The following is a 19,233-nucleotide window of genomic DNA, read 5'->3' as shown; positions in this document are numbered from 1 at the left end:
TATCCATAACCAAGGTGGCCACTTTGGCTCCAATTGGCAAAAGTGATGGTGCAGTCTTGACTTGGGATTATAAAACATACGGAATATTCTGTCAAGAAGGGACATATGTGGGACTACAAGGCAGGTGAAAATTTAAGGAGGGTTAGTCAGGTAAGATTTAGATGGATGAGTAATATCATTAAGCATGAGCTGCAGAAGAAGAAGAAAATGCTGTGGAGGGTATATAAAGAGAAAGATGACCAGCATGGAAAAATCAGATAATGAGAAGAATCTAGCCGAGCAGGCCAAAGGAAACCCCAAAGAATTCTTTTGTTATGTGGAAAATAAGAGGAAAAATGACTGTGGAAGATTAACCTTAATGAGTACTAATGGTCACATGGTGACAGAAGCAGATAAAACTTGAGTTACTGCCACTTTGCAAGGATATATCAACCAAGTGATTTGATTTGTACATAAAAGTCACTGCTGTAAAATATGTGACAGACACTAATGTGAGAACAGAAGTGGATGAATTGGAAGTTTGTAGTATATAGCAGAATTTCAATGTAAACACAGCTATGGGATTAGAGCGAATTCAGGTTTTGTGAGAATGTGCAAGGGAATTGGCAATGCATCTGATTAGGCTCTTTAATTTAAGTCTCAGATCTGGTAGAGTTAGAAGAGAGTGGAAAGAGGGTAAAATAATTCCCTTGCATAAGGGAGGTTCCAAGACTACAGTAGCAAATCATAAACCAATCAGTATCTCAGGCATGTTGGTGAAAGTACTGGAAATATTGGTCAAAAAGAGAATTCAAGAATGAGTGGATAAGAATACGATACTGTACAAGGGACAACATGGCTTTGTGATCAGTGGATCATGCCTTAGTAATTTACTAACTTTTTATAATAGAGTAACAGTTAAGTTGGATAAACGAATTGGCTATATGATGATTCTGCTAGATTTTGCAAAGGCATTTGATGGAATACCGCATGGAACTCTGTTATGCAAATTAGAACAGGAAAGGCAGAATCAAGGCAAAAACAGGTGACTAGTGGAGTGCTACAAGGTTCGGTGCTGGGACCATTACTGTTTGATTTGTACATAAATGACATAGGAAATAACCTGAAAAGAAACATTCAGTTGTTTGCTGATGATGCAAAATTAAGTAGAGTGATTGTTAATCAAGGTGATGTAGAGAGCTTGCAGGACGATTTAAATAGGCTGTCATTATGGGCAAAAGATACTGGGTATCAGTTTAATTTGGAGAAATGTAAAGTTATGCATTTTGGGATAAATAGATTACAAGCTGTGTACCACATTAATGGAACTGTACTACAGGAAATAGACGAAGCAAGAGATTTAGGGGTGGTGGTAGATTGAGAGTTAAAGTTTAGAGGACATATTGCTAAGGTTGCTAAAGTACCTCATAAGATTACTTGGCTATTGAAGAACACACAAGTAGAGATAAGGAAGCTGTTATTTCACTTTATAAGACCTTGATACATTACATCTGGATTACTGTGCTCGGGTCTGGTCTCCTGGGTTTCTTGAGGATGAGGCAATGGTAGCGAAGATTCAGAGGTGAGCAATCAAAATGGTGAGTGGCCTGTGGAATGTTTCCTATGAGGATAGATTGAGAGTGTGAATCGCAGAAGAGGGTTGATAGGAGAAAAACAGGGGATATGATAGAAACATTTAAGTTACTTAAAGGATTATATAGGATTGATGTAGAGAAAATGTTTCAGCACTTGGCTAGGCGGGCCAGAACAACAGGTCATCCCTGAAAGTTGAATAACAATGTGGTTAGTAGGAGTGTGAGGACTAGATTTTTTGCTTTGAGAGTTGTGAATGAGTAGAATGGGCTGCCAGAGTTAGTTGTGAGTTTTTTTTTTTCTGTTAATGGGTTCAAGGAGAGGTATGATACATTCTGTAGATAGTTTGGGTCTCCTGCAATGAGTTCTTGGACTTTGTGGAGGTGCCCATATAATAATAAGAATAATAATAATAATATTCTGTACACTTCCTTGAGGGTACATGTCAGGAATTTGATGATGACTATTAGCTTATATAATAATAGAATGGCTTGACAGACTAACAGATATCAGATATGTGTGGAGAATGTGAATCTGCACAATTTTATGTAACCCCATGGTCCAATTTTTGTTTCATTGTTATTTGATCTTTACATAAATGACACTGCAAAAGTTTTGCCTGGAGATATACTGCTATTTGCTGATGACAGAATGAGGCAGGGTCATTAAGAATGTGATCGATATGAAGTACTTGCAGAATGATTTGAATAAGCCAGAACTATGGACATGTGAAAATGGCTGTCAGTTCAATTCTAGTAAATGTAAAGTTATGCAGTTTGATTGAACTATCCAATTATATTGGTGTGATTATGCTAGAAGAAACCAACCAGGCTTCGAATTTTAGTTTTAGTAGATAACAGGAAGAGCAAAGTCTGCAAATACAACTCAGAGGATCACTGCAACACTTAAACTAAGGACGTTAAACTAAGGAAATTATTTTGCTTCTTTACATGACTTTGATATGACTTCATCTGGACTAGTGTACATAGATTTGGTCTACTGATTTCCTGATGCAGATATAGAGAGGGTGCAAAGCAGAGTTTTAAAGATAATATTGGGATTGTGGAATGTAAATTTTGAGGAGAGATTATGAATTTGTGGAGTGCAAACACTAACAAACAGAAGAAAGAATGGGCGATATGATATAATAATTGATAAATAGGAAAATTACATTTTTAATTTAAAATGGAAAATGTTTGTTCCCTAAACAAATTCCCAAAAGATCATGCAAGACATCAGTAGATGGAATTTTTAATTTTATGAAGTTTGGGAAATGACAAGTTGGCATCCATGGAATCTGAGAAGGAATGCAGTCAAGAAACAAGTGAGAGCTAAATTTTTCTCTCATAGAGCAGTATGTGATTGGAACAGTTTGCCTTTGGAGATGGTGAATGTAGATAGTGTGAATGAATTCAAGAGATGGTGGCATAAGTGACATGTACCTACCCATTAATGTCATGACTGTTAACTAAATTTTGGCTAAGCCAAAAGTTAATTAACAGCCATGACATTAATCTGCTATAGGTTTTCAACTTTATTTGTGGGAGTGTCCTTAAAGAAAAAAGAAAGGGAAGCATTCAGTTATATGTAATAACATTTTCTATTCCTCTCCATGATGTTCTCTCTCTCTGAGGTCATATTATGATTTAATTATCATAAACTTGGTGCAGAGTGATGCATAAATTCAGACTTCGCCAATTTCATATTTTTTCATTGTTCACTCATCAAATCCTCATCTACTCTGGTCATTCCTATTGTTTAGGGAACAACATTTTCCATTTTAAATTAAAAATTTAATTTTCCTATTTATCAGTTATTATAAGAAATAATAGAAAACATAATTATATAAGTAAAGTGGATATATATTAGGTCCAGCATTATTTCAAAGCCGAACGTAGAAATTATGAAAGTTTCGTAAAAATAATAATAAGAAAACATAATGAAGAAAATAATAATAAAAAAAAATCATTCTATCAGTTTTCTGTGAAGATAGCCAATGCACACTTCAAACTTATGAATAATTAAAATTAACAAGAATTAAGGCTAATTAAAAAGTAATTAAATGTAATAGTTAAAAACTGCTGCAAGAAGACAAACTTAGTACTCACATCAATATATGCTTGCCTCAACAAAGAAGAATTAGTTTGATCATACCATGGTGTATACATGAAAGAAATGGCTTCAAAAATAGCTTTGGCATTAAGAGTATAGTTATACATGTTCATGAAGTTTTTAATTTTTTCATGAAATACATCTTCAGTGACTTCATATCCTGACTGCTGAAAACTGGAATCATCTCCTATGTGAATATAAAGAAGACTATTAGTGATTTACAGTCATCCCATCCATATATCCATTATAAAAGCTGAAACAAATATAATTGAAAAAATTATGCAGAGTGAACTTATTTCACTCTATATTTATAAGCACTCCATCGATTGGTGGAATGGTTATAAATACAAAATCAAGGAAATGAATTATATATAGTACAAATAATATTAGGTTGCTATATGCATTATGGAAAGTCACTGAAAATACACACATCTAAACATCGTTTAAAAAAAAAAATTGGCATCTAATATACTATTATTTCTTTAACAAGTCATTCAGGCATATATATTAAGCTTTCTTAAACCCAGAGTGCAAGATCAGTTTTGTTGCACATTTTTCTCTAAAATTAAATTTTAATAAATACTTCCTTTTCATTTAGAAATGACATTCTCTTTAAATGGGTCACTGAAATATCACAGCTGCATAACTAGAAGCAACCCCCTATATAATCAATAAGGAATGTAGAGAGTCAGCAAGAGCTTTGGACCTAAGATTCAACAATTATCTTCACCTGGTGTGCCGTGTAATTAGGTATCAACCTGTATATGAAATGAATAAAGATGGGCTAGAAATTTGGGACTTCTGTATTGACTTAAAGACAAATATGATGTTACAAAATGATCAACTGATAGGTAAGATGCAGTACTGCATGGTGAAACAAAGAATCACTCTTTATTATTATTAGTACCTGACACCTCCAAGGAGTCCAAAAACTCATTGAGAGAGGGCACCTACTCTATAACTCTCTGTATCCACCATCTACAGCGAACCTCAACTATCATCATCATCTACACCAGTGTTTCTCAAAGTGTGGTACGCGTACCCTGAAGATACATAAAAGGTCTTCAGGGGATACGTGGCAATTTTCGGCTATGCATCATTAACGCATGGAATCGTTATATTTCTCAACAAATAGTGCAATTAGAGAAAACTGGGATAAAAACGGCACTAACTAATGAATCACATCTCATCTCCAACAGAAACTGCTGTATAGATTCAAGCAAAACCATATGGTGACAGTGCAACATATGGTTTTGCTTGACACCGCCCCATCATGAATGTGTTAAAACTAAGAAATATATAGTGAATGTGCTTCAGATATTATGGAATCAGCATTTCAACTCAACTGTTGAAATGCTAATTTCTCTTTGGTTTACGCGATCTTTTGTTAATACCGCACCAATCATATGCACTTCTAGCTGCTCTACATATCTCAAGTCTTGTAAATTATTGTAAATTACACCACTCAATCCATTTTTTGATTTTTGCTTGAAATAATGGGAAAGATGATGAAGCTATTTGGGTAGATGACTTTGACGATGCACACACAAGGAAACTGTTCTCAATGCCTAAAGTAGCAATAGCGAATAGGAGCTTCTTGGTAAGTCACACCATTTGCAGTTTTTTCTGAAAACTTTAGTTTTCGAAATTCTCCGCATATATCTCACACCGCGATTTTTTAGCTTTAATTTTGGAAAAAAAGTGCGAGTTATAATATAATCGAGTAAATATGGTAATTTTTTTAGCTTTCAAATTCTGGATCAATGGTTAAAGACTGGATTTATAAAATGCACAAAAGAGAGCAATATAGAAAATACAAGTAGCTGTAAGCAACAAGAAAATGTTGATATTGCATCTGGATCAAATGAAATTGATAAGGGTATGTCGTCTGACATCTCTAGAAAACCAACTAGGAAGAAGATGAAAAATCTTTGTAAGTATGATATGAATTATTTCAAATATGGATTTTCATGAACAGGATATGAAGAGGAACCTATTCCAAATTTTGTTCTATTAAAAATAAATCATATTTTTTGTTTACATGAACATATAAATTTAAATAAAATTGACATTTACAATGAAATATACTTTATTTATTTATTATTTGATAAGGGGTACTTGGTAATAATGAAAATTTAGGAAGGGGATACACGGATATCTGAAGTTTGAGAAACACTGATCTACAACAGCCATCTACTGCCCACCACCACCACCTGTAATATTTTCACAAACAATCACAAACGTCCAAAACCACGGTGAGATTCGAACCCACAGCCTTTTTGCTGGAGAGCAGATATGCTAACCACAGCCAACCAGACTGGCATCAGAGCAATTAGTGAAAAATCAGCTATTGGAACAACTTCAAACTAAATGGAAATGAAGACAGGCACCATTAATGTAAGAAACATTGAGAGAAAACATATAGAACTAGCAGAATTACCAAAACACCATCTTATCAGGGTGTTGCAAGATGAAAAAAAAAACTAAAACAACTGCAATAATTACAAATAACAACTATAAGATGTTATATTAAGAACAGCATTCAGGGAACAGAAAGAACAACTGTATTAACACTAAACATAATGATAGAAAACCAACAGATACTGGACGGTATCTGCATTTTACTTCCAATCATCATCATACACAAAAATACAGCATCAACCATATGTTACAAAATAGAGCCCAAAACATAGTCACAGATGAACAAGATGTACGTACAGAACTTCCTCAAATATCGAAATCGCTTTCTCAAAATGGGTATCCTCTAAAAATAATCAACAAATTGCTTTATAAAAATAACCTCCAACAACAAAGGATAGCAACTCAGTACGTTTCATCCGTTGTCATCCCCTATGTTGGTTCAGTCTCCACTAAAATTGCTAGAATGTTGAAGCCTTACAACATCCGAGTTGTGTTTAGACCGACTGCAACAATTAGACAGTTTTTAAGATCCCCTAAAGATAGTGTTCCTTTTTTCAAATATGCAGGGGTTTATAGAATACCATGCACTTGTGGACTTTCCTACATAGTCCAAACTTCAAGAAACCTGGAAATTAGACAGAAAGAACATGTTGGAGATGTAAATCACAACAGGTCAGATGCCTCAAGTTTAGCACATCACTTCTCAATTTCTAACCATGCAATAGATTGGAAAAACAGCTCAATGCCATATATAGAGGATGATTACAGATGCCGAATTTTCAAAGAAGCAGCAGTGGTCCTACAAACAGGTAATAACCTGAATAGAAATCAAGGAGCAGTATTGAAAGATACATGGAAAAATCTGATTAATTCATTAAGTATAGCAGAACTACAGTATGCCAAAAACTATGCAAAGCGTATTCACAATAATGACTGAAGCATCTCGCTTCATGCATACACTGTCACGCGAGCTGTCAAATTTGGTTGCCTAACTGTTGTTGACAGTTTACTGTATTCTTTCATGTTTTTGCATTTATTATTTTCTTTCACCTTTTTAGTCTTGACAGTGTGCTAGTGAAACTAGTCGACATTCTTGTACATATGTGTATTAAACCGATGGTCTTATAATCAGAATAAGTTTTGGTGTTTATAATGATAATTTCTTAAATGGCAGGCAACATTTTATAGAGGCATACAGGAAAATTTAAAAATGAGAAACTGGACAATAGATATTTGTTTGTATCTATATCTATTGTATTTATTGGACAACAGATGGATCTTTGTAGGAAATTTGTATCTATAGTCCCATAAATAGCTTCTAGGCAAAAAAAGTAGAGGAATTTTTCAAGTCATTAGAAAGGGACTGATTCTTGAAAAAAAATTAAAAAATAAATAAATAAATAAATAAAAAGAATTCCAAGACATACAGAGTTTGTCTTGGAAAAAATTAAAGGAAATGGCAAAGCTAATAATACCGGACATAGACTAGGTAACTAATGTCACATTCCAAAATAAAAATGTGCATAAATTCACATGACATCAGAAATAAGAACGATTTTGTTATACTTGAAACTGGTAACATAGACTTATTAAGGATACAGTGATATACTGAGGAATTGAAAACAGTGATCACCATTTAGTACTGAGCAGATATGTTATTGGAATATCCATGCTGAAAAGAAAAATGCTAAAATTTGAAAAATAATAAAAGTCAAACAGCTTTCCAAAGTGAAATACAGACTCAAACATAACAAATATTACTGGAGGAAAAAAAAAGTTTGAAAGTAAGCACAAAGCTTGTGGATTCAGTCATAAAATCTGAAAAAAAAAAAAAAAAACACTAACCTTTACAAATGATCTTTAACAAGAAGTTAAAGATGAAGTCCATATTGAAATTTGCTGGCAATTTTCACGTTCAATGTCACCAAAACATAGTCTTGCCTATTCTCCTGCAAAAGATATCTGAGCTCACATTCTCTTACCCTCAGTAATACACAAATCATCAGACAAGATCAGATCTCTCTGCTTGGACTAACATTCACCCCCAGCCTCTCCTGGCACAAACATCTCAACAATATCTTCCTCAGCATCCAAAAACACTAGGCATTCTCTTTCTTTCAAGATGCTATTTTACACCCAAACAACTCTTAACAATATACTAATCCTCAATCTGTGCATACTTAGAATACTGCTCACGTTTGGGGTGGAGCCTTGATGCTGTCCAGAGAAGAGCAATATGACTCACAGATAATCCCTCTCTTAGAGATTCATTTCAACCTCTATCTCACAAATGCAGTTTTTCAGCTCTATGTCTATTCAACAGGTACTTCAATGGCCATTGCTTCACCAAACTGGCAACTTTCATTTCTATACTTTCTGTTACACCTGTTAATATAAAAACAGCAGCTGACCAGCACCCCTTTACTGTGCAACTACGAACATACTGAACCTACTTTTCTTCTTCTTCTTTTAATTCCATCTACCTCCATCCTATGGAACAGCCTACCACCAGAAGTATTTTCAAATAGCTACAACCTGCATCTCTTCAAAAAAAAAAAAAATAAATAAATAAAAAAAAAATAATAATAATAATAAACTTCTGACTCCTCACCTGAACCCCAGACATAGCACTGATGTGCTTATAGGTCATTTGACTTCTCGTATATGGGATCAATATAAAAAAAAATTAAGTCAGCAGATACCCTGAGAAAATTCAGGAAAAAATGTAAAGAAAGCTTAGCAATGTGTAAAAGTAGCTAAACAATGGACATGACAAGAAAACGAGGATATTCTGAAATAATTGTAATAAATAATTTGTAATAATTAATTTGAAAAATTATTAAATAAAACAAGCAACAACAGATAAGAAATGTAAACTCATAATGTTCCCTTTTGCCTAGTGTCATCCACAGAAAGTGTCCAGCCTATCTCAAATTTGAATGCAAAGTTATGTTAACACTTAAATGAAAAAACAACATGTATTGTAAAATTATATCTGAGAAAAAAAAAAAAGAAAAAAAAATGTAAATGTTCATTCCGTGTAAGTGTTAACATAATTTTGACATACCCAGTATAATCGATGATATCCTGCATAGTGATTCTCAATTTTAACAAATAGGAGGATATCTAGTCTCTTAAGTGTTACATCCAGCATATTTCTTTCCATTCTGTGTAACTTTTAATTTGTGAACTGTATCTTGAGTTAAATTCCAGGTTTCACTACAATAGCAGTTTTTACAGGTAAATTGTAGACTTGACTATACAAACATTATTGAATCAAAAATGAAACAAATTTAAAACAAGAACCAAACCTGCAGTCTCAGTGCCAAACTCTAAAGAAGACATTGACTGACTGAAAAGCCCCACTGACTATACCTCATTAACATTACATCATTGTTGATAGTGATATCATCATGCTGATTCAGGTTACAGGAGTGTACAGAGGATTTGAAATTGGAAGTGATCATTACTTAGTACTAAGCAGGATAAAAATGGATATCACTTTGAAAATAACAGTATGTAAGAAAGTTTTAAAAGAAATTTAAAGCTGAGCAGCTTTTACTGGTAAATTGTATACAAATATTATTGAAATAAAATGAAACAAATTTAAAAGTCTCAGTGGCAAACTCTAAAAAAGACATTGATTGATTCAGCTAGGGAGGTTATTATACAGTTATCTGCAAGGATAGAAAAATAAGAATACCATGTTGAACACAAGAAGTTAAACAGTCCAGGAAAACGAGAAAGCAGACCAAAAGATCCTAGCAAGTAAGTCAACAGATACCCTAAAATAATATACAGAAAAATGTAGGCTATGTGTAAAAGTAGCAAAACAAAAGTAAGGGGAAGATTTTGGTAAGAGGATGAAAAATAAATATCAGGAAGGCGACAAACTATTCTGGAGGTTATTGAAGAAGCTTAGAAATGAAGGAAAGAGTACTGTTTACGGATCAAAGATGAAAAGGTGACATGAAAACTGTAGATAAGGATATCCTGAATGTATGGAGTAATTACTTTGAAAGGCTGTTAAACAAAACAAGCAGGGTCAGAACCATACTAGAATATTTTCTTTCTTTTAAGGTTACACGGTGGTCAGCATTCATAGTGAAGAATTTGAAGTGCAAATAGTGGTATTTTGAAGCAGTATGGAATGAATTAGAGGAGGACAGGATGAACTCTATTTGGATGTTGCTATAGACCTGGTAATGTGGAGGGCAGTGAGAAGGACATGTTACATAGGTAAGTTAGTTTGTCAAATAAGAAAATAGTGATCATTATGGGTGATTTTAATTATGTTAATATAGATTGGAATAAAGCGCATCTGGAAGCAAAGAAACAAATCTGAGTGTTTACGAGATAACTACCTGACAGTATATAAAAGAGGGCACGTGAGGATCAAAGGTCTTGGATTTGATTACTTCATCAGAGGATGTTATTGTAAATGGGGTATCAAATCTTCCTCCAGTTGGTGAAAGTGACCACAAAGTGATTAATTGAGTAGAGGCATGCTATAAGGACTTCTGTGAGAAAGGGATATATGAGAAAGGGATATATAATGTGGAACCATAAAGCTGGTGATTATGACAAATTTGGGAGACAGCTGGCAGCAATATCATTGAATGAGGAGGAACTGGACAGAAAGGAGATCAATGCTGCTTGGGCTCTGGAATGCATTCAGAGATTGTCTCTGTTAGGTAGTTCTTGAGCAATCTCTGAATGCATTCCAAAGGTCACAAGTAAAATAAGATAGGTATGAAATGGATGCATGAAGAGAAGAGACATGCAATTTGAAAGAAAGCATTCTTAATATTATCAGACCTCCAGGTAGTCAAAGACTCATCGAGGAAGACCATACATGACCCACACCAGCTGTCATACCTTCTTTCGCTTTCACCCACAAAAAGTTATTTCTAAACCTACAGTACATTTTGTACTGTGGGCAGGCTATTTTTTTCCCTCTATTTTTTATCAATTTTATATTTTTTGTATTTCTCTATATAGTCTGGAATCCTAGCTTTAGAAACCAAAGATGGAACTTTTTCAAGCCACCCATAAGTGGGGTGGTCTCACACTGGGCAATGACATTCATCTCCTACCTAAAAACAATCACAAACATCCATGCCCACACCAGGATTCAAACCTGTTGGTTGGAGAGCAGGTACGTTAACCACTCGCTTATGCACTTGCTTCATCAATAAATATCCTATAACACCCTGTAAGAAGTTTATAGACTTCTATCATATCACCCATCTTTCTCCTGTCTACCAGTCCACAGTGCCCATACTTCCAATCTGCAGATTGTATCCATAAACCCAACATTATCTACGTAACCTCTTTTTTGCAGCTTTTCCACAGCTTCATTATCCCCCTGGAAATCAAATCAGCACATAGTAGTCCAAGTGCTGTATCAAGGACTTGTAAAGAGGCAAAACAATTATATCTTTACATATCAACATCTGTTTCAATATCCACACTTATTCTCTGAGTTGTATTTGCAATATTTGCTATTTGACCCTTGAACTTCAACTTTCTATCCACCATAACTCCAAGATTTCTCGCTGGCTAATATTCTTCTTCTTATGGCTCTACAGCCCAAATTGAACTTTGGATTTGTTGAATCCAACAAATCCTGTCTGTCCAAAACTTTACTTCTCCAGTTTGGACACTGTAGTATGATGTACATGGACTAATGGTGTCTATCCATCTTGTTCTGGGATTTTCGTTTTTTATCAATAATTTTACTACTGATTGTCTTCAGAAGAATACTGTCATTTTCCATATGAAAAACATGCCCTGGCCACTGCATCTTTTTGAACTGATTGCATTGGATATTGTGGGTTTTTTTAAAAAGTTGATATAACTTATGGTTGCACCTGATTCTTCAGAGACCATTATCATTCACTATTCCAAATGTTTTTCCAAGGATTTTTTTTTCTTCAAAAACTAAAATCAAATTTTATACTCTTGCTGTAAGTATTATCCAGGTTTCACATCCATAGGTAACAACTGGACAAATTATCAATTTATATTTTCTGCATACGCAATCTGAACTGAATTGTTTATTAGAGCAACTTCATTATCTATTAACAATGATCAAATAACGTATTCCAAAGCTAAGTTAAAAAAATTATTGGAGCCACACCACCTGCTTGTTTTAATCCTCGAGTTATTGGAAATGGATCTTGAAAGTTTATTTTTCACTTGGTTAGAGTATAATAAATTTAGTTTAATCCTTTATCCAAGTGTGAGCAAACAAAGTTTGTGCCTGAAAGTATCTTCAGGACTGGTGTAAGGTGGTAACATTAGTAATGTTAGTAACAAGAGTATAATTTATTATACTCTAACCAAGTGAAAAATAAACTTTCAACATCTTTCTCTAAATCCAGAGTAATTTATTAAAAAAAGGGTGGCACACCATTTGGTAACTCCTATAGGTAGAGATGACCTGCTAATGCTTCTGCCTGGTATCTCAACTTGGGCCTGGCTCCCACTGAAGAGACCTCAATAAAGGTTGAAACTAGTCTGGGTAGTGGCCCTTCCCTTAATGCATAACATTAGACATATCCGGAGGGAGATGTGTTTTGCATTATAGGAGATACTGAGACAGGAGTGTTGGTATCTTGCTCCACCTTTGCAACGAGTTGCCCTGGTGTTGTACCACCTTACCCCAGCCCTGAAGATACTTTCAGGTGCAAACTTTGTTTGCTCACACTTGGATAAAGGATTAAACTAAATTTATTATGGAAATGGATCTGTTAAATCATTTTGTATTTTAACCTGTGCTTCTGAATTTTTCATACTTTACCTTGTAACGCTTACTAGCTTATCTGGTAGTCCAAAGCATATCATAACTGGTATACACACCAGTTATCTTCTCCATGAGTTGTTTTAATCTGTTCTTCAAAACAGAGGTACATATTTTGTATGCTGTAATAGTAAAAAAATACTGCTATAATTTTCACAGACTGTTTTTTTTTTCATTCATCTTATGTATCAGGCAAATCAGGCTTTTTCTCCATCTCCAAGGATTTTGTCTATTATTATTATTATTATTACATGACACCTCGAGGGAGTCCAAAGACTCATTGAGGGAGGGCACCTACTCTACAATTCTCTGCTCCACCAGCCGCAACTACCATTATCATCTACACCAACACTAGATTTTCACCAACAATCAAAAACATCCATGCCCACAGCGGGATTCGAACCCAAAGCCTTTTGGCTGGAAAGCGGATAGGCTAACCACCCGGCCAACCAGGCCAGCAATTCCCAGGGGAATTGTTGTTCCTGATTATATTATATTATTAGTATAGTATAGTGTTATATCATTAAACTCATACCTTGATGATAGCTCTACAGAATCATCCTCTTCAACATTAGTTGGTATACAATTTTGAGTTGCAGAGTTAATATTTTTATTCAGTAATTCATGGAAATATTCTCTTCGTCAGTTTTTTACTCTTTCGTTGTTTGTTAATGTGTTTTCTTGTCCATCTCTACATTATCTAGCCCCTAGCTTATATCATCGTTTAATTTGCTTAATCGTATTATAAGTTTGCCTAAGATTTCCCTTGTTCTTCATTTCCTGTTCTATTGTGCACAGCATTTCATTAAGGGCTTGTCTTTTCTTCTTTTGACAGATTTTATCTGCTTCTTGTCTCAGTTCCTTATATTTTTTCTTTCTGTATTGCTAGTATTGGTCTTGTAGTAAATTCTTTATATACTTTATTTCTTTTAATTATTGCTTGAGCACATTCTTCATCAAACAATTTTTTTTCTTTTGCTTATTTTCATTGGAGCAATATTAGCTGGCTAATATAATCCTACCAATATAAGCTATTGAATATCTCATCATGCCAAAGTGTGTAACTTTACACTTACTAACACTGAATTGAATTGATAGCCATTATCACTTGCCCACACTTCCAGCCTGTTCAAATTACCATCTCTGATTGCTCTACCTTTGTATCATTAGCAAACAATTGAATATCTTCCTGTCAGACCCTACCCAATATCATTAATATGTAGATTAAACAACAGTGATCCCTCAGGCACATGACTGGTCATCTTAATTCTGGCAGATTTACACCCCCACATACCACTCCTGATAACTGTCCATCAGCCACCCACTTATCTAAGCCAACAGTTTATATTCCAATCCCATATTTTCCAGTTTATGCAACAGCTTTTCATGTGTTAGCCTATCAAATGCCTTAACAAAGTGCAACAGCATCACTGCATCCATTTCCTTTACCCAACTCAGCCATCACATTATTATAAAATAAGATCAATTGCATTGCAAAGTACAGCTTGTTTGTCAACTCATTTCCGTATGTAAGTTCTTATGAACTTCTCTAAAATCTTCACAATCATTCGAGAGATACTGATAAGGCAATAACTTAACACACCAGTAAAGACTGGCATTGTGCAATAGGATTATCATACATTCTTTCCATTCCTGTGGAATTTTTCCTGAGCTGAGACTCAAATTATACATACATGCCATGAGTCTAGCCAGTTCGAATAAAAATTCCTTTAGTGCATGTGTTGATATCCCATTTGTCTGTATTGTCAAATTCTTACATAGGTTATGAAACAGTCCTATAATTCAGAGAGAATATAATCCTTATATTCTCTCTAAACCTATGGTTCATGCTGCCGCTTCTTTTACAGTGTCAACCTTCTGAGGCTAGGTTTGGTTTAGCCTTAGAACCTCCTTCTCTCACACACTTCTATCTCTTCATCCAATATAGTGGTAGCACTGTGCACTATGTTACATATACTTGGTTAATAGAATTATGGAAGCAACATAGGATGAAAGATAATGATCAGTCACATGAGGTGTACAAAGAGCAAGCAATAAAAGTGAATTGCTTGGTAAGGGTAACAAAAGTGCAGTATGTGGATTATTTTATATATATATACTAGGGGGGCCCCTCACCCCTACGGCGCCCAACCTCCCGAGTTCCGGACTGGTAGGCAGGTTCTCCTTGAATTCTGATGACTCGAAAATTTTTATATACATACAGTACATTAATATGGGTGAGAATGAGGATTAGATAATATGGAAATCGTGCTCTAGAGACTAAACCAAAAATTTACTGTTAATTTTATAGATTGTAATATGAGAAATCTTGTCTTTGTGAAATACAAAAAAAGAGATTTGATATATGAGATGCTACCAACAAGTTACTGGGCTGAACTTCAAAGCACCTATGAGGCCAATATTTTAAGTCTTAATTGTTTGTGCTCTCTGGTCAACTTGTCTGTTTTGAAGAATGAAAACCCCAAGTTTCTAAAGAAACATTCCTGCTACTTTCATATGAGCCTGGATAACTCAACTTCAGTTGGAAAGTACTTATAAAAGGTTCCAGGCACAAAAAATTAAATTCAACTTCAGGTGTTTCTGAACAGAGGAAAAATGTTGCCATCTTCATAACTGCAATAGTACATGACTAGCAGTACAATGATTTGCTATTGCTAGTTATTTATATTGTTTTATTATGTTAGTCTGTTGACTAAAATAATGAAACACATTAAAATAATGAAATAATGAAACACATTAAACAACATTATGTTAGTCTGTTGACTAACTGATAATGTTGTTTAATGTGTTTCATTATTTTTGAAATGAATGATAACAAAGGGCAAAACAGTTGCAGCAAATTTTATTTGAAATTTGGTCAAGTGACTTCAAAGACTAATGAATGTGCCACACAGCATTTGGAGATGAAAAAAAGATTCTGCAGTTCTTTTGAAATTCAAAGCATTTAGATCATCCATATTCAACCAGTCTGAGGAAAATGTTGCAAAAATGCAGGAATTGATCGATGAAGGCAAGTCTCATAATATCCATGAAATAATGGGCATGTCAGGCCTGTTCCAAGATCCACAAATGCAAGAAAGACAGTTTTGCTTTTGTTCACTGCTGAATAAACACAAAACTAAGCATTGTCTGAGTGCTATGATTTTCAAAAATTTTATGTAAGATATGAGAGAAACTTCTTGTTCGAAATAACAACAGGATAGCATAGACTTTATTAGTAAAATCCTGAAACACAGTTTTCTGAGTGAAAAATTACTCATAAGCCTGCATCAACAGCAGATTTTTTTTTTTTACTGTAAAATAATTTGTCAGGAAATCACACAAGCCAAACTATCAACCAATAGTATTACACAGATATCCTTAGGTGTTTAAGGGAAGATGTTAACCAAAAACAACCAAACATTTTAGCAACATAGTTGTAGACTTTGTATTCTTTGCACTTCCCTTAAAAGAAGGTGCAGAGATCTAGACCAATCTAGATCTCTGTGCTTTTTTTTTTCCCTCTCAAGATGATATGGTTGTCAAAGGATTGGAAGATGAGGCAAAGTGCTGAATTCAAAGAAAAAACTATTGGTTTACTGTGCAAAAATAAAACTCAGGATATAAATTAACAAGGGTATATTACTTAGAGGAATAATACTGATCTGTAACTAATTAAGTGTAAATTTTATTTTTCAGCCAGTCCAGAAACTTCTTAATAGCACCTTATACTTTAATAAATGCTCAAAAATAAAATACTTCAATTAGAGAAAATAATTAAATACTTAAAAATATTGATGCTTCATCTTTAGTCACTCCTGCCATGTAAGCAAAGTCATGAGAAAATGGCAAATGCTCATTTTGTAATAATTTTAAGGGACTCTCTGGTAAAAACTGTTGACTTCTGACTCTTCTTCCAGCATCCACAACAGGTCCCCAAGGCAACCATCCAACACGAGGCTTTCAATGCAATAAAAAATAACTTGTGTGATATTTTCTTACAAGAAAATAATTATCAATAAGATATACAAGCATTTTTTTATACTTAGAATGTACTTTTTAACTTTCTCTAAAATAATGAATACTTATTTAACAGTTCCTTTGTAAAGTATACCATGTCAAAAATGAAACAGTAACTGTCCCAATTTCAATTTTTATGTATCAGTCTTATACATTACTTAATTTTTCTGAATAGATGCAGTGATTTAGCATTTATACTGAGTAGGTGCTCAATATATGTTAGAAGTTTTTTTCCACTTGGTTATACTATAAATTAAAGATGCCAAGAAATTATATTCCTGGTTTAATCCTTTATCCAAGTGTAAGCAAACAAAGTTTGCATTTGAAGTAACTTCAGAACTGGGCAACTCACATATAAAGGCTAATAACTTCACATCACTTGCCTTAATATCCCAAAAATGGAAAGCATTATGGGATACTAAGTGACCCTTTCAAATAATGCATAACAATATACATGCCATAAGGATATGTGCTTTGCATTATGGGATACTAAGGCAAGTGATGTGAAGTCGTAAGCCTCTATAAATGAGTTGCTCAGTCCTGAAGTTACTTCAGGTGCAAACTTTGCTTACACTTTGGATAAAGGATTAAACCAAGAATATAATTACTTGGCATCTTTAATTTATAGTGCTCAATATAAATGAATAATATATTAATTTACATATAATGTAGTTGACAAATAGTTCTTGAAGAAGAACTAAACACAGAGAAAAAATGAATTCCAGACAAAATATACATATTACTGGAAAATTTGAAGATAAGGATGAGACTAATATAGTCATGGAACTACTTGCTACATTTCAACACAGAACACAGACCAATCTTATTGTTTTCCAAAAATATAAGAGTGAGAGAACACACGTACAGACAAAACAGAAAGTATCATCTCTTACATTATAGTTGATAGTGATATCAAGTTGGTTCAAGATTACAATAACAATAAAAAAGGTGAAAAAAAAAAGTTATGTAAAATTTTATTATAACCAATATTTTTGGTAACTTTCATAACCATTAATAATGCAACTGTAAGGTTAAAAAATGGGAACAGAATAATAATTAAAAAATAAGAATGCACATATATAGTACAAAAATAGGATCTTATAGCATAAGGAATGCTCGATCTTTACTAGTACTTGTAAATCTTTACTGGTACTACAATTCAGATGTAGTGAAATAAAACATTCTAAAAAAAATGTGAAAAGTGTTTATGATGATTCATTTCATGAGTGGAAAAGCTTGAGTCAGTTATTCTTATTGAAATTAGGGTGACGAATCAAAGCTTACAACTCTTATAATGTTTCTAATGAAAAAAAAAACCTTTTAAATCTTTTTTTTAATCTCATAAACCACATGTCTAGAAGATAAAGCATGATCTGTAGTTATATGATCTGTAGGATAAGCAAATCTAAGAAAGGAAAAGTATTAGTGGCTTCCCATTCTAGAGTAATTTTGATTCTTTAATAGACTGAGTTCAAAGTACACAAATGTCATCCACATAATGGAAACAAATGGATAGATGAGAGGAATGGAGGCATTCAAGATACACCATTTAAAGAGTGCTCAGTGGAATAGTCAGCCAGGACATAAAAGACTGGAGGACCTGTTACTGTTCCTGTAATCTGTTTATAAAGTTTTTTTCTGTCAACGTGAAGCTTAAATGATGTTAAAAGCAAAAACAGACATCTAAAGCTAATAATTATTTAACTAAATACCACCTAACTAGATTAATAAGCCAATATTTTATCTTGTCACTAAGAAATCTTCATGGGCACAAAGTAAAATACTGAGCAGATGAACACAGGCACACTAGTAAGAAAGTAAGAAATAGTCTGAAAATCTGAGAACCTTTAATATATTTCTTTGTACCTATGAAGATGCCTTGGTGACTGAGGCAAAATATTGGCTTAATAATTTAATTAGCTAAATAAATTCAGTTATTTAATTATTAGCTTTAGTGTTTGTTGGCAGAATATCAGTAAAAAGTGAAACTACATCCAAGCTGATTAAAAGTTAAGTTGGAAATTAAAAAAATATTGGAAATGTTGCTTTTAAAAGTCTTTGGAATTTTTTTTGTTTTATAGGGCTAGTGCCTAGAGAATTCACTAATGGTCAAAGCAGCACATTTTCTTTATGAACTTTAGGGAATGTACAGTCTAGGAGCTCTAGCACAATGAAAATGGATTTTTATTTTACTTTTATTTGATGTCATTATTTATTTATTTTAATTATTTTTTTTGTTCCAAGTTTGGAATTCATTTAAAATATTCATTAATTTGGGACTGAGCATGGGCTTTAGAAATGCA

General features: G+C 33.7%; 1 protein-coding gene across 1 annotated transcript in view; it reads right to left on the bottom strand.

The window, feature by feature from the left end:
* Window positions 1-19,233, bottom strand: part of LOC150107045 (neuroligin-2-like) — a 165,325-nt gene that overhangs the window by 88,511 nt on the left and 57,581 nt on the right. Inside the window, exons 6-7 of the mRNA XM_090392913.1 lie at window positions 16,696-16,870; window positions 3,681-3,871 (exon numbers count right to left, since the gene is read on the bottom strand). Of these exons, the coding sequence (XP_090249039.1) occupies window positions 3,681-3,871; window positions 16,696-16,870 (366 nt within the window). The remainder of the gene's footprint in view (window positions 1-3,680; window positions 3,872-16,695; window positions 16,871-19,233) is intronic.

Source organism: Typopeltis vanoorti, chromosome 5, assembly GCF_054136105.1.
Source record: "Typopeltis vanoorti isolate ZY-2024b chromosome 5, IOZ_Tvanoo_1.0, whole genome shotgun sequence".
Taxonomy (NCBI): Eukaryota; Metazoa; Arthropoda; class Arachnida; order Uropygi; family Thelyphonidae; genus Typopeltis; species Typopeltis vanoorti.
This window is presented reverse-complemented; position numbering and strand designations above follow the sequence as displayed.